The sequence below is a fragment of the Danio aesculapii genome, chromosome 25 (assembly GCF_903798145.1).
Source record: "Danio aesculapii chromosome 25, fDanAes4.1, whole genome shotgun sequence".
NCBI lineage: Eukaryota > Metazoa > Chordata > Actinopteri > Cypriniformes > Danionidae > Danio > Danio aesculapii.
In genome coordinates, this window is record NC_079459.1 from 21,457,238 (window position 1) to 21,473,983 (window position 16,746).

General features: G+C 35.5%; 1 protein-coding gene across 8 annotated transcripts in view; it reads right to left on the minus strand.

Moving 5' to 3' along the window:
• The window catches only part of ppfibp2b (PPFIA binding protein 2b), a 105,476-nt gene that overhangs the window by 53,205 nt on the left and 35,525 nt on the right, over positions 1-16,746 (minus strand). The window contains exon 1 of one of the 8 annotated variants that reach the window (XM_056452419.1): positions 2,235-2,343. The exons of the other annotated variants lie outside the window; for them this stretch is intronic. Within the exon in view, the coding sequence (XP_056308394.1) occupies positions 2,235-2,282 (48 nt within the window). The 5' untranslated portion in view covers positions 2,283-2,343. Of the gene's footprint in view, positions 1-2,234; positions 2,344-16,746 lie in introns of those variants that run through there. 8 annotated transcript variants of the gene reach the window in all.

Genomic DNA, 16,746 nt, shown 5'->3' on the forward strand with positions numbered 1-16,746 from the left:
CAACAGTGTTTTTAAAAGTCTAAACACCTTATTGATAAAGTACACAGCCAAGCACATGTGGTCAGAACACAAGCAAGTCGCAGGTAATGAAGTATTAAGCATTTCTCCAAAAGAAAAACCAGTTTAAACAAAATGCTAGCAGGCGTCTGTAGCTCTGCTCACGCTCCGCCTCTTTGCCCTTGTTTGGTATCCCCGGTCAATGCGATGATGCACAAACAAAATGGCGAAGGTTTGCCACGCCTACTTCTAGCTTCATTTGGGCTCTACAGAAATCTATGGGTGACGTCATGGATACTACAGTACGTCCATATCTTTTACAGTCTATGAATTAAACGTGCTCATTTGCATACATTTCTAAACATCAGATGATTAAAAATTCTTATTTTATTATTTTACATTAGAGAGAATTTCTATTTACCACTTCGTAAATCAGAAAATACTGCAAACAGCAGGAAATTAAGTAAACTTTCATTTTCCTTGAAGAATAAAATGTAAAAAGAACAAATGGCTAAGTTGAAGTCTTTAGAATACAGATATGAATAAAACTGAAGTTTGGTTTATGTAAGAGCTGCCAAAGTGCAGATTTAAAGATGTATCACTATTAAAATCTACAAACACACATTAATAAAGTGCAACTTGAAAGTAATGAATGTTTTCTTTTACATTAGACTGAAAAATCTGTGTTTTTCCCTGAAGTGATTTACATCCTCTAACGCTACCTTACCACAATCCCACAATCTCTTGTAAACCACATCAAGCAAGCTTTTCAACACCTCTTGTGCTTCCAGAACAGGTGTCTATAAGCTGGTTTTCATTCCCCTGCTTTTAAATGTAATTTTATTGCTTGATTTACTACTCCAAGTATCAAGTGTTGTGTCGGTGAAAGCGGTTTTGTTTGTGTTCAAGGGCATGAGCTCAGAGTCATTGATGCTGGAAAGGATAAAAAGCGCTTTTGTACTATTGCAAATCACAAGCTCCTGGCACACATCCACACCGGCACAACAACGACAAGGAGTTCGGGACAAACACTGTTCTAGTCTGCTCATCTGGAGAACCACCGCTACTTTTACATCTCCCCGGAGCACACTTGCATTTCCTACTGACGCAAATGGTGCCATCTAGGGTCATCGTAAATCAGTGAACTTTTTATTGATAATTTGCATTTATATTTAATTTACATTTTATGTTTATATTCATTTGAAATGTTTAATAATGTTGTGCATGTTTTTAGTTTACAAACATACAATATAATCACTGTTATTACTGTACTATTTAATATAAAACGTTTTAAATGTATAAGTTAAATGTATAAATATTTTAGAATTTAATAAAAAAAGTACCTTTTTTATTACAAGCAAGTAAAAATATTTAAAAAATAATTCAGATAACATGTATTTTATTTCAACCTTTTGTTTATTGTTATACAGTTTTATTGTTTTAGTTACATATAACAATATTGTTATATATGCATGGTTAACATATTTGCCGTATTGTCTATGTAGTAAATAGTTTAGTATAGTAGTTTAGTTTAGTTTAGTCTAGTATATATATATATATATATATATATATATATATATATATATATATATATATATATATATATATATATATATATATATATATATATATATATATGTGTGTGTGTGTGTGTGTGTGTGTGTGTGTGTGTGTGTGTATACAATTTTTTTTAAACTAATCTAAAATAAACCCAATCAGCAATTTGAAACCTTTTTTACTACAGTTAACCCTATAATAACCTTTTACTAAGTTTACTATAATAACCCTGCCTAATTAAACTAACTATACTCTAATTATGTCTCTTTTTAATTAAAAAATATAAATAAAATACACAAATACACAAAAATACACAAAATACACAAACATTTTTAAAAACAATATGTAATATTTCTATCAAATGTTTCCACAATATTACATTAACTCACGTTTTTGTTATTAAAAAGTCAGCTCAGATGACTTATTAATATTAGTCATTAATTAAAAATACGATTTTCTTTAAACATTCACTTCATTGCACAATCTTTAAGAAAACCCACATGTGAGACTGTAAAACAATAAAAACTTGTCTAAAATCTTACAACAACAAACAACTGCATGGTCACTGCTATACTACACTGTTAATATAAACAACAAAGCTACCAAAAACCAAACTTGAATGAAAGCATCGACAAAAAAGTCTGAATCCTACAACACAAATGCTTTACATTGTCACCTACCTTTTTAAGCCAAGTGAAATGCTTATAAAAGTCGATTTTCTCTTCCATGCTGAAGGCCCATCTCGAGCTATTTTACTCAGAGCGCAACTGAGATCTGAGCTCTGGCTTTCAGTGACTCTGTCCGGCTGTTTTAGAGACGCCTCCTCCTCCTCCTCTTTATATTGGCTGCTGAAGACAGGAGCTCCTAACATACTGAAGCAACTGCACAAACCTCACATCTAAAGCCAGACGTCTGTCCGAGACCCCCCGCGCCTGCCAGACACTCACAACCTCCAAACGTGTGTGTGTGTGTGTGTGTGTGTATGTGTGTGTCAGTTGCAAAAACATCACACAACTACAAAACACTCTCTCGTATTCATGCCAAGGTCTATGGCAAGCCGCATTAACATTTAATTCAGATCTAATTTTCTTGTTACTAGAACTTCTTTGTAATAAGTTCTCCATGAAATATTAGCACTTGTTCATTAGCTAACAATGCTCATTCTTTAGGTAATAGTCATTTTTAAAAAGTCAAATATTCATTATCTATTCAGTAGTACCTTGTACATTTTAACAACTTCTGTAAAATTCCGATTTAAATATTTTCTTCTACAATGATGCCTCTTGTACATCGTCTTATTATCTTCTGAAAGACGTCCATGTCATTTACGAAAAAAAACAAAAACAAAACTTGCTGGTTGAATTAGGGTTGGGCGATAAAATCCGTATGAATATTTATTGCATGGACACCATTGTCAATATCAATAAAAAAAGGTTTGGTATGTTTCGTTATGAAGCACTATAGTTTTAATACAATGTGGCTGCTGAGCATGCGCCTTGGAAGCAATGCCAATAAGCTTAGAGTGTAAGCTTGTCATTTCCAATGGAAGCGTGCGACTTGCGCACATGGGAGCGATGCGCACATGTGCAAGCAGTATGCACATGAACCACGCACATTTTCTAGCCGCACCTAGTTGAAAACATCTGACCCTTCCTGAATGCCTCAAGGGCAACGCAATTTATATAAGTAAAACTAACCAATCTGCTTCACACTTTGTATGAAATGTACAAATTTCAGTAATAAAGGTAGACTAATTAGTAGGCCCATACGGAATGTGCGCACGCAGAAATCCGCAGATTACAAACACTGTGTAAAAGTGTGTAAATTTATATTTATTCAGGTTTTTTAAATTATTTTTAGTAATAATATTGACTAATATAAAATTGTTTATATGACTTATTTACAATACAGTTTGTAAAGTAATATTTTCTGTCTTTAAGTAGATACATTATATGAGAGACTTGCTTTCTTTACCAAATAAAATGAATCTAATTGGATTTGCATTGTAAACATTAAATAAAAGTTAAAAAGATATTATTTTTTATTTCACATATTAAGGTTTTAGTTATGATACTCCCAAAATAATTCCGCAGAAATCCACAGATTTTTACCAAAATTCTCAGCAGAAATAGCAAAAAACATCTGCAGATTCCGTCTGGCCCTACTGATGATTAAGTACTAGTATCTTGTAAAAAGGTAGTAACTAAGAACTAGTATCTAAAGAACTAAAGCACTAGTAGCCTACTGTCATCACTTACCCTTTACTGATCACAAACCTGTTTGAGCTTTTTTCTTCTGTTAAACACAATAGATTTGTTTTAAAAAGCTGGACACCTGTAACTACTGACTTCCTTAGTATTTGTTTTTCCTACTATGGAAGTCATGGGAACAGGTTTGCAGGTTCCTTCAAAATATCCACTTTTAGGTTAAGCAGAAAAAAAAAGAAATTTTAAAAAGTTTGGAATCACTTGAGAGTGAGTTATAAGTGGGTACATTTTTATTTTTGTGTGAACCATCTCTTTCAAATGTTAAAATGGCTTGCCATAAAAAGTATCTATATTTGCTTTCTTCCTCCCATCCCTCTCTTTGAACCTGCTCTTTTCTCCATGTGAGACAGCAACTCTAATTAACCTCCAATGCAAGTTTCAACCTAAACAGGCTACGTGAGAGAGAGAAAGAGGGGAGATATCGAAAAGCACAACCGTCTTCCAGATCTCCTCCATCTGCTTTCACTCAAGACTGCGACCCATTAGACCAAAGACACTGCTTCCTGGGGAAGACATCCATCCATTTTTGTGTCTTTTTTACCTTTACAAGCAACCCTGCTGTCCAGTTGTCAGCTTTATGGACAAACACAGCTGAGCCGGAAACTATAAAGGGAATGACGAGCACAAACTAGTCTGTTTAGGACTAGATAACAACATAATAACCTTCTGATCTTGTAGGATAAAAGCTTGACTTCCCACTATGTATAAAGTATTTTGTAATTACCTTTCTTAAAGGAATTAGTTAAAACAAACAGTGGCAGATTTGGAAAAATAATGTGAGCAAAATATAGTTTAATCTCATGTGTGTTTTAAAAGTAATTTCTAAATGAATTCTCTTTCATGTATTTTTTTATTTACAGGTGTTTGTGTTTATTTATGCTTTTGAATTGCATTATAAGGGCCTTAGAGTTTGCTTTGACAACTTTTATTAACTCTACAGTTTGACAAAATGACATTTTTAATGACATTTTTGTAGTCTAAAACAATATATTGCATTAAAACAAAACCACAAATAATAACTTGACTTCTAGTTGATCATTTGCTATCAGAAGTGGCTTAGATGAAAGGCAAAGGTCTCTAGATTACACTTATTTTACCAAAATAAAATATGATCATGCCTTTATTTCTAATTATTTAATTAGGACAGTAAGGTCTGACTTTGCTTAGACAAAAGTCTTGTCACTTAACAGAAATAATGCACAGTGTAGACTTTAAAGTCATGGTGCAGTTGAAAAACATTAATATTGTGTCTGACTCCCATAGGCTTGGAGGACTGCATCCATACATCTCTGCAATAACTCAAATAACTTATTAATAAAGTCATCTGGAATGGCAAAGGAAGCATTCTTGCAGGATTTCCAGAGTTTATCTTCTATGCCTCCTCCATCTTACCCCAGACATGCACAATAATGTTCATATCTGGTGACTGGGCTGGCCAATCCTGGAGCACCTTGACCTTCTTTGCTTTCAGGAACTTTGATGTGGAGGCTAAAGGGTGAGGAGGAGCGCTATCCCGCTGAAGAATTTGTAATGTAATGTCTTGATATCTCAGGCTGTTGATGTTGCCATCCACTCTGCAGATCTCTCGCACACCCCCATACTGAATGTAACCCCAAACCATGATTTTTCTTCACCAAACTTGACTGATTTCTTTTAGAATCTTGGATCCATGCGAGTTCCAATAGGTCTTTTGCAGTATTTATGATGATTGGGATGTAGTTCAACAGATGATTCATCAGAAAAATCTACCTTCTGCCACCTTTCCAAATGATCAACTAGAAGTCAAGTTATTATTTGTTGCTTGTTTCATATGACTAAAAATGTCAATGACCTTATTAAAACAAAAAGTCATCATATTCCAAAATGCAATTCAAAAACATAAACAAATTAAATTATCCATGGAAAAATAACTACATACAAACATACAGAAGGAAATCAATTGTGTCATGTTCTGTGGAAGCACAGTTTGTAGTCGATTCACCTCGCTTTATCGTGTCATGTGAGAGGGCCTTAAGTCATGCCATGTACATAGCTGGTGTTAACAGATACATAGGAGTCTATTTTTTTTGGTTCAATAGTGTCATCATGTGATTTATGGATGACACTGGCTGTGTCTCAATTCTACTTCTATTACATCCTGAAAGTATTTTTCTTCTGAAGAACTCATATACACCTTTAGTGTGTAAATGAAGAGTATTAAGTATTAAGAAGTCAATGATGCGTATTTTTTAAACGTTCGTAATGTTGTGGCAGATTAAATATAACAGAGAAAACATTCAATAAATATTTTCAATTAGGTTAGATATTAATCTTCAATCATGCAAGCATCTTTACCAAAGCATTTTCACCAAACCATCATCAGCCATGTTTGTAGTTTGTTAACATTTTTTACCTCTGTTTGTATTTCTAATAAAATTCCAGTCCATAACACATAGGGCTCTATTTTAACAATCTAGGTGCAAAGTCTAAAGCACATAGTGCAAAAGCATTAAGGGCGTGTCTGAATCCACTTTTGCTTTTTTACGGACGGAAAAATAGGGTTTGCGTCGTGAAGCAATGGTGTGTTTTGAGCATAATGTGCATTAAACCAACCAGAGTCTCACCTCCGATTCCCTTTAAGCGTCAGTTGAGTCTTGCCATGGTGCAATTGCTATTTACATGGCGAACTTTGTAAGTGGAAAAACTGAACGATTAACTAGTGAGAAAACAGTTAAACACACCATCTGCAGCACATGGCTAAAGAACGAGCCTCCTCCATTCGGCCTTTTTACGTTCTCTTTTTTTTTTAACTTTTACTCTACTTTACTCCTTTACTTTCATGGATAAGTAAACGGTATTGTACGCACACCACTGAAGACATCCATTAGCCTACATATTTAATTTCATTTGTTAAGCGCAAAGATTTGTTTCTATTTTTAAATTAATTTCTAATTTCCAGCAAACTAATGAATAAACAATAATAACGAAGTGTGCTCAAAAAACTTATAGCCAAATACATGTCCTATTCTATGCCCCATATGGTGATGCAGATGTCTCCAAAACCCGACAGATGGACAAATCTAAACTTTTATTAAAACAAATATAAATATGCATATAATAAACAATACTAATAATAATAACAAAATTATACAAATGCCAATTGTCATTAATAAACTGAAAAAAAGCTGCTTTGAGGCCGTGGTTTTTATATGAATGTAAAAAATAATAATTTTTGTAACATTTTAATTTAATTCTGTGTGTATTAAGCAATGTGTAAGTGTTTTGGACCTGCATAGGCGCTAATGCGCTATGCGCTAGACTTTAGACCAGGTTTCAGTTGGTCAATGGCGCATTGTATGTCAGTTCTTCAAAATAGAAATGCACCAACAATGCGCTTTAACACAACTCCTTTTTAGACCGGAACACCCATGAGTCCACAAAATAGCGCAAATGGATTTCAGTGTTTCCTCAAGGATTTTTTCCAGCTGTGGCGGCCAGTGTTAATTTCGTTGACTAAGACTATGACGAAAAATATTCGTCAACGAACATTTTTTACAGACGAAAACTAAATAAAAACTAAATAAAAAGTCAGATACGATGAAGAAGACGATGACGAAATTTAACTGACACTTTAGTCAACGGATAAAAACGAGAGGAAAATGTTGGGGCGGGACGAATGGAGAAGAGATCCAATAAGAACTACCCTTTTGTGGGGAAATCCAATCAGAGCGAATCTTTTGGGGGCAGGTTGATCTTGGCAAAGCCATTTGTTATACATTATATTTAGTTACACATTATACTTGGTTACAAAGCTTAGGTTAATTTAAGTTGACTTTTTTCGTTAGCAACACGCTAAAGTTTTGTTCACTCGATCCGAGGGCAGCGTCTCATGAACAGACAGACAGAAATGTCAGAGCTTGGTCTAGGACGAAAACGAAGAATTGACATCTGGTCAAACTTCACATATGACAACAAGGACAACAAGAGTGTCTGTAAACCATGTGGAGTAAAAATCGCTGGGAAAAACACCACCAACTTGAAGCGACATTTACAGACGGCTCATCCAGAAATACACACCAAGGTAAGCATAAACGCTAACGTTAAGGTTATTCTATAAGATAAACCACCGTGATTCTGCTAAACTTGGAATAAAATTGAAGCCAAAGGAAATTAACTTTGATTAGTATTGATTAAACAAATTGTCTCGCTGAATTAATTAATATAAATATGTGTACTATTATAATGGATGTTGTGGTGTTATATATGACTCGACAAAACGTGTGTGTGCGTGTGTGTGTGTGTGTGTTATATGGCAAGAAAGAAGAAAATATCACAACTTTGTATACTGTATCATTTATATATCCTCATAGATACAGAAGATGTCTGATGACCATGGGCCAGGTGGAAATAAAGCTAGTGATGCTACTAGTCCAACACAGCAGCAGGCCATCTCAGATTTCCTAAGGTCTTCAAAGTACAAGACAGAATCAAAGAAACAACAGACCAAGAGCAGAGAGTAGTTTTTATTTACTTGAACTTTAAGGACTATTTCTTTGGCATTGTGTGGCATTGCAGCCAATACATCTTTTGTTCTACATTTAAGAATTGCACTAATTTGTTCTGTTCAAAATCTTGTTGATTTTACAGAGTAGCAAGGCATTGTGTCTTAGAAGTTATTTAATTTCTCTTGAGGTACATGGACATTTACAGTGGTGATTTGTATTTTTTTGTATTTAGATACCTTGTGCAGTGGCATTACAACCAGTTATTTTAATTTTTGAGAATTGCACTTTATATTTCTTTATGCTTTTGATTTTGCAAAGACTGTAGAAGACAGAAAGTTCATTAATTATCTATTTCAATAATGCTGTACTTTATCTTGAAAGAATGTCATATGCGTTTAATATAATTCAGGGACAATGCATATCTTTTTCAGGGAGCATGCTTATTGTTCAGGGAGAGCAGGTCTTATGGTTATTTTTTGTGAAAAAGACTCATGTTTTTGACATGTAATAAAATGTTTTTTATTACAACAATTAGATATGTGCCTGTATTCTATATATGCTTCCATATATTGAATTATACTTACAATTACGTGAATTATAGAGAAAAATCTGCTAATATTTGGTCTACTAAAACTAGACTAAGACTTAAGACTAAACTAAGACTAAAACTCTGATGATATTTAGTCAACTAAACTAGACTAAGACTAAAAGATTTCAGATGACTAATATAGGACTAAAACTAAATGGTGTATTATTAAAAAGACTAAGACTAAGACTAAATCAGAATTTGCTGTCAAAATTAACACTGGTGGAGGCAGACTTCGTTGTGCCTTTCACGCAGATCTACCAACTACCTGTGGCGTTACTTCATTGACAAATGTCATGAGCGCAGTATTACAATTTGAGATCTCCTACGAGTATGTGAGCGCCGGTTTCTTCTGTTCGTGCACAAAACTTCTTGCGCACACTCAAATATATACGCTGCTCAAGTGCAGATTTTCTTGTGCACTCTCAAATAAACGCTGCTGAAGTGCGATTTAGTGCGTTTATGTAACAAGTAAGTCTCCAACATTTATAAGATTTGCTAGGAATATTTACGAATGTCTCCAATAGACATACAGAGCAGCATTAATGTGTCCTAAAGTAAAGTGAAACGGTTATAAAATCCAGCAAGATAAAGTCATTGTATGCAGAGCCATGGACTCTTATCTATAAATAAAGTGTAATTATGGAAACTGTGTTCGTCATAACTGAAAGCTATGTAGTGTTTGCTGGCCTCATGCATCACGCAGCCCTGTCAGTTAGTCAGTCAGTCAGCATGCCACCTTAAAGGGCTAAACAAATAAAGTACAGCACTACTACTATTACAGAAAAGTTTATGCTGTTATAATTCACTTACCTTTTAATACGTTTTGGTGCGATTATAACCCGCTATTTAAAAAAACGACTGAATGTTTTAAATGAGATTATGTAGCCGTGGCGGGATGAATTTTGAATGTGAATGTAGCGGAAACCACAGATTTGCTATTTAAACAACGTGGCACAAAACATGAAAATTAGGGTTGCGCCGGTCTAAAAATAGCAACAAATCATGCCAAGCACGTCTTGTGCCTTATTGCGCTGGGTGTAAGATAGGGCCCAATGTATTTGAATTTCGAAAATTCAAAACGTCAAATTGTACCTGAAAAAAAATCAACAAAGTCTCTTCAAGAAAATGTTCCCAGGGTTACATTTTGGAGAACCGACAAATATGTGCATGTGGTACATATGGCTTCATATTGTGAGTTTGTGTTGCGGCATGGAACGTACTATTTCGTTCTACATTTTTGACATATTTGTCAAAAATGTAGCACTGGGCACATATTTCCAATGACCCTGGGTTGGAAATAGTAGACCATTTTGATAACTTTCATTCATTCATTCAATTTCCTTTCGCTTAGTCCCTTATTTATCAGGGGTTGCCACAGTGGAATGAACCGCCAACTATTACTCGACACAGAAATACCAACTGACCCAGCCAGGACTCAAGCCAGCGACCTTCTTACTGTGAGGCTACAGTGCTAACAGAGCCACCATGCCGCCCATTTTGATAACTTTGTAAAACTAATTTCAACACATGATTTGGGACACACATTTTATTTTCGCATACTATTTTGGACAAACAGTATGCGAATTAGGACGCACCATTGGAATGGCATAAGGTTAGTCAACAGTTAACTGTCCCGATATTTTCCCTCAAAGAAGTACAAAAAAAAAAACATACAACATCCAGTATGGGACTGATAATGATTACCAGCCCTGAGCATGAGCCATTCCCCATTACACCCTCTTCTAGTACGGCCTCACTCTGAGTATTTCCTGTTTGCATCATGGGATGTTTTGTGAACTGCAAAGTACAGCATGAAGACAGTATAAACAGTCACCCTGGGGACTGTTGTCAAAACCATTAAAGTCCTACAAGGAGTCAACAAATGACGCCTTGGTTACTTTGCACTCAGATAAGTTTTTCTCCATTCTTGCACTTCAAAAACTAAAACATACACTTGTGAACGAGGCTGTGATTATGTCAGCTATCGAGTGTTATTAGAAGTTCCACCCTAAGATCAAGCAGGGCCGATTGGGTCTTATTATCAACTTATCCAGAGCTTTGGGGAGTTCAGCTGCACCTGGCAGAGTCTCTGATCCTGACAGAGACACAGCAGACACACATGCGCATGCATACGTAAACGAGAGTAGACGCATTTTAATGCTATCAAAAAGACAGGCTTTACCTACAGCGCCTCAGAAGGGTCTCAGATCAGGTCATGAGATGAACAAGCTCTCTTATCTTGTCCCTGCAGCTGCCGCACACATTCCTCATATGCATGTAAACACAGGCCAGATTCAACATGGGAGAACAAAGAGTAATGCGTACTGCTTCAATGCAAACGTCCCACTATCGGGACTTGATCGCATTTCCTGAGCTGTTTTTACCGGGTGTAATTAGGGATCATGCGTGTTTGATCCCTGATGAGGACTGATGTGATGGACCTTGTGATGTATACTGTACATATTCTGAGTGAAAACAAAAATGGGAGGGATAGATTTGATTTGACTATTAGGGATTTATTGGATGGTAGTGGTTTAGCCCAGTGGTTCTCAAACTTTTAAGCCAGCAACCCCCAATGTAAGATTGTCAAGAACTCGCGACCCCCCACTACCAAAGCATATACAAACAATAAAAATAACTTATTTTAAGCTGTTCACAATATTTTAACTATATTTACTATACATTATAGGGCTCGAAATTAACATTTTTGCTTAGTAGCACTGGTGCTCCTAACTTAAAAAATTTAGGCGCACCAGCCAAAATTTAGTCACACCCACCAACTATGAGCACCGTTACTACACGTTTTATATAAACAGATTTACTGCATTTGAAATCAACACTAATCAAACCTAACAAGCAAAAAAATATATATGCATGCATGAGGAAAATATGTCTCAACAAAATCCTGTTATCTCAAGAAAATACATTTTTATAAAATAATTAAGTGACCAAAAGATACACGGACCGCTCACCGGCCCTACATGCACTGCTTGACATGAATAAATCTGTTAACGATACATTAACTGTTCTGTCTTCTCCGGGGTGGTGTCTGATACTGCACAGATGCTTTTGACATATACCTTATTATTTGCACACGTCATTTTAATATCAATATCGGTCTTTTCATGAGCTGCAATATTAGTTTCATCTAAGTCAGTGCAAGCCCTTTAGTGATGGTGTATGTGGTGTTAAAATTTACATAAAGCTGCCACTTGCATGGCTGACTTCATCTGGCGATTAAATAAAGGATTAAACAGAATCTCTTGTGCTTAAAATGTGTAGACGGGGAAAACAGGTACCTGAAAATTCCGTCCCACAGACTTTACAGTGAATGTTAAAGTTATTTTCATAGTGGACTTGAAGCCACTGGAAGTCTTTTATTCACTCTTTGAAAAGTGTAGATAGTGGATTAATATTCACCACATGATCAGTAATCAGATGTGCCATTTTTTGTTGCTTTAGGTGGTTTCTACAACAAAATCTGTCAGTTTTGTTTCATTCTCTCATCTTCAGCGCGTTACTTTTTCGTGGTTGTAGCTCTCCCAGTCATCTGAAAGCAAAAGGCGTTGACTGAGTGATTGACAGCTGATTTTAACCAATCCATTCGCGTTCAGTTCTAGAGCAGTGGGCCAATAAGAAGAACGTGAAGGCTCGCAAGCATTGCGGGCTTTGTTTACTGTAGCAAGTTGACATGTCAACTGTTTTAAACTGTTCCTGAGTGCTGCGTTTCAAGTGCAAAGATGCATTTTTTATAACTAGCGAGTTATTCGCTGCACAGTTATGGTGTTCCATTCACTTTTAAAAAAAAATACTAATCAGTACTATCTTTAAACAAATCTGAAAATATTAGCTTTCACTTGTAATACTGAAAAATATATATTATAATCGCTGAAAATTACACAATTTTGAAATCACTCTCGCGACCCCTTGAAATTATTCTACGACCCCCAGTTTGAGAACCACTATACATTTCTGGAGAGCGCGAATTATGTAGCCAGAGCTAGATTTGGCTGCATTTCATCTTTAAAATGAACGCTATGGTGCAGTTTAACGGATTCTGTTTTTCACGCTACCAGCTGACGTCCATGTGGATGGCTTTTTAGCTGTTACCAGTTTGTCCAGTGGCTTGCCGCGTACATCAGCGAACTTGAGATGCAGAAAGGAGTTGACCTCGATGGCAGGTAAAAAAAAAAACAAAAGACAATAAATCAATAAACAAGTAAATAACAGTGTGAAATCTGAAAACGTGGTAAAAATCTGGCGGTCAAGAGGGCTTTTCTTTTTCTGTATTGCTTTTCAAAACACTATCAGTTGGGTTTAGGGAAGGTGGTGGGCGGGTCAATCAGTGCTTTTGAAAGCACTATCGGTTGAGTTTGACAGTGGCCTCTGGTGGATTTACGAAAGAAAAGCAGGCATAGCAGACTGTTTTTATATCTAACTCTATGATATAAATTGTGTAATATAAAGTGTAATGCGAGAACAAGAAAAACAATCACTTACATTAAAGTTGCTTTCATCAAACAATTTTTCTTCTTTTCATTAAGAGTAAGTAACTAATTACATTGGATTGAAATTTAGTCCTTAAAGTTGAAAGAACAACATGAATATCAGTAAGTTTTAGCATGGGTGAGCAAAATCCACTGAACACTTAAGAGTTTGTTTCTTACTCCATGAACTTTTGCAGAGCATAGAATATCAGTAAATTTAGCATCAGAGAACAAAATCAGTTGTAAACAGTTTTCAATATAAAATGTTATGAATTGGTGTAAGCCTTTAAAATGTTGAATAGATGAAGAAACATTTCAAAGGGTTCATTTTAATGATGTTTGAGAATTTATATATAACGATTGATTTCTAACTTTTGGCATGATTTTTAATCAGAGGTGTTTAAATTTACATATTGTATCCTGTTGCTTCAAGGAGTTTTAATATGAATTTATTGAACGTATAACTTTACTTGTGCTTGAATGAAATTTTTTTCTTGAAGTTATAATAAATGTCATTACAGTTTCTTTGTGCTGACATTCTAGGTTTCTTTTTAAATGCATTTGTAATTGTTACAACAAACTTTATTAAGTTCATTTAACTCATAATTTTAAGTCAACTGTGTAAACTTAGTTGTTACAACAAGCTATAAAAGCAAACTGAACAGAAAAAACTAATTACTGAAAAATGGGAAAAACAAAGCATTAGCAAAACTGTCGAGAAAATTTAAGGGGATAAATGGTCTATTCTCTTCCAACATTAACTATGGAAAGAATTAGCAAAAACATTAGCGTTAGCATTAAGGCATTACATTTTTGAAAGATATTTTGTGTATAGTGTGCACAGTAGAGTTTGCATAGTATTGTTTGCATATAGTGTCGGAAAGCATTAGTACAGTTTTAGAACAACTCCAAGGGCAAAAAATATCTGTTGTTTTTTGTCAGTAGTGTCGAAAAGCATAAAACAAAAGTTGGAGAGATTTTCAATGTAAAAAAGTTCTACTGTCTATCCTCAATAGTTTTGGAAAACATTAGTAAAGTTTTGGAAAAATTACAAGAGCAAAAAAGGTCTGTTGTCTTTCATCAGTTGAGTCGAAAAACATTAGCAAAATTGAGAGAATTGTTGCACACTGAATCCGAAATTTTTGTCCTTAGATTTGACACGTTAAAAAATAGATTTGACCATGTTGTGTCAATCATATTGACACACTGCATCCGAAACGTTCGTCCATAATAATAATAAAAAAATAATAATGAAAATAAATAAATAAATCAAACCGGGTTCAATTTTTTCAACCGAAATTGAAACCAACTGGACTGAGACGCTGAGAATGAAACACCACGCTGCAGACAGTACATACACAAACACTAGGACAAGAGCGCGCATCCAGAGCACGTCCGGACCAAGACGGCGCTCACACAATGACAAGAAAACTCGAGCCGAGCACATCATACAAGACATGACAGGACTAGTGTCTGGACTCTGCCACCAAAACAAGAATTAACAAGACCGGAGTGGTAGAATCCTGACAGAGAACCCTATATGCTGGATTTAGTGACTGGGACACCTCTCTCCTTCAGGTCGTTGCTTCGATACGTCAACGCGGCCACTATCTATTATAATGTCTATAGTTACTTCCCATCTCTGGTCATGATTTGTTTACATACGTAAATATGTGAAAATAAGTATTACGAGCAATGTATCAAAATTCCACTGCTTTTCTGAAATAAACTTAGCATTTTGGGATTATCACAGCTCAGACATTTCATTTCTCCTTCCTCTCTATGTAGCATTGGATGAACACAATATGTAGCCTATTCCTCTTTCTTTTTCTACTTTGGAAAAGAGAGGAGAACCAAAAAAAAAAACTTGACTCCGAAATCTTTAGCATTTTTTCGTAATGGATTAATTAACACGTATCGGACTCAGAGTGCAAGGTTTGTTTACGTGACAAATTTTTCGCATATTACTACGAAAAAAACGCATTGGAACATTTTGGACTTCAGTGTGCAAAGACCTTTAGTAGTGTTGGAAATGAGTAAAATTCTGGAATAATTTCAAGGGCAAAACAGAAGTATTGTCGAAAAGTTTTAGCAAAAGATGGAGAAGTTTTAACGCAATAAAGGTCTACAATCTATCGTCAGTAGTGTTGGGAGGCATAAGTAAAATTTTGGAAGAATTTCAAGGCCTAAAAAGGTCTGCTGTCTGTCGTCAATGGTGATAAATTAATAGTGGATAAATGCTGGATAAATTAATAGTGCAAAAATGATCCATTGTCTATCATCAGTATTGTCGAGAATAACAAAAACAACACAAAAGACACATTGAAGATCTAACAGCCTTCCACTGTCAAAACCGATAAATCCACATGACTAAACTGAATCTGTTAAAAAACCTAAAATAGTAAACCTTCCCAATTCCCAATGGCCTGGATTCCTATTGAAATTACTGCATTTTGCCTGTAAATTTGTCTGAAAACATCAAATGTGACTGTTTATGGTCAGACCCTGCAAAATCCCGACCTCTATCTGATCTCCGAGCTCCACCAACAGGTTGCTTTTGTACTTTCTGAGATCTTCTCTGTTTATGGACCAAGAAATCACCACAGGCTGGTGATGAGAATCATGTGCAACTTTTTTTTTGCACATCTTGTGACATCTATTTGCCAATAACAAATACCAGCAAAACAAAAACAACACTATTCGGAGAGAGCGAGTTTGCATGCATTGCCTGGTTACAGATCAACAAACTAATCTAATCTAGTCATTCCAACACTTACCCTGGAGGAGATGAAGCCGAGCTAAAGGTGACGAATAGATTTGAATGCAAATCAAAAGAGCAAGCGAAGAGAAAGCAGAAAATGACTGTGGAGGGAAGATTGTGAAGGGAAAAGAGAGAAAGAGGCAGGAAGCACAGCCCTGTCAATGTCTCAGAGGGGATCCCAACTCTTTTAAAAACATCCAAGGAACATACATGCATACGCAGGCAAACGCCGGGCCAGAAACTGCCTCTGGGACACGTGAGAAACGACCCTCTAAAAGCCAAGAGTCTCTACTTAAAGGGATAGTTCACTCGGCACAGAAAATGATCATAATTATTATCATTGACTCATGTTGTTCCAAACCTGTAGGCTATTTTTTTGGTTTTTGAAGATTCTTCAAGCAACATAAAAGTAGCTCATTAAAAAGGTTTGGGTCAGTGAGTTTGCAAAGGAATCATTCCTTTGAGTCTTTGCAGTGAATCAGTGCTCAGCGATTCAGTTGTAGTGATTCTCAAGTGAACAGCTCTTAGTTAATAGTGATTTTAACTACTCAAGGGATTGTTTACATGAATATGTTAAACTGAAAATGTGTAAATACATATATAA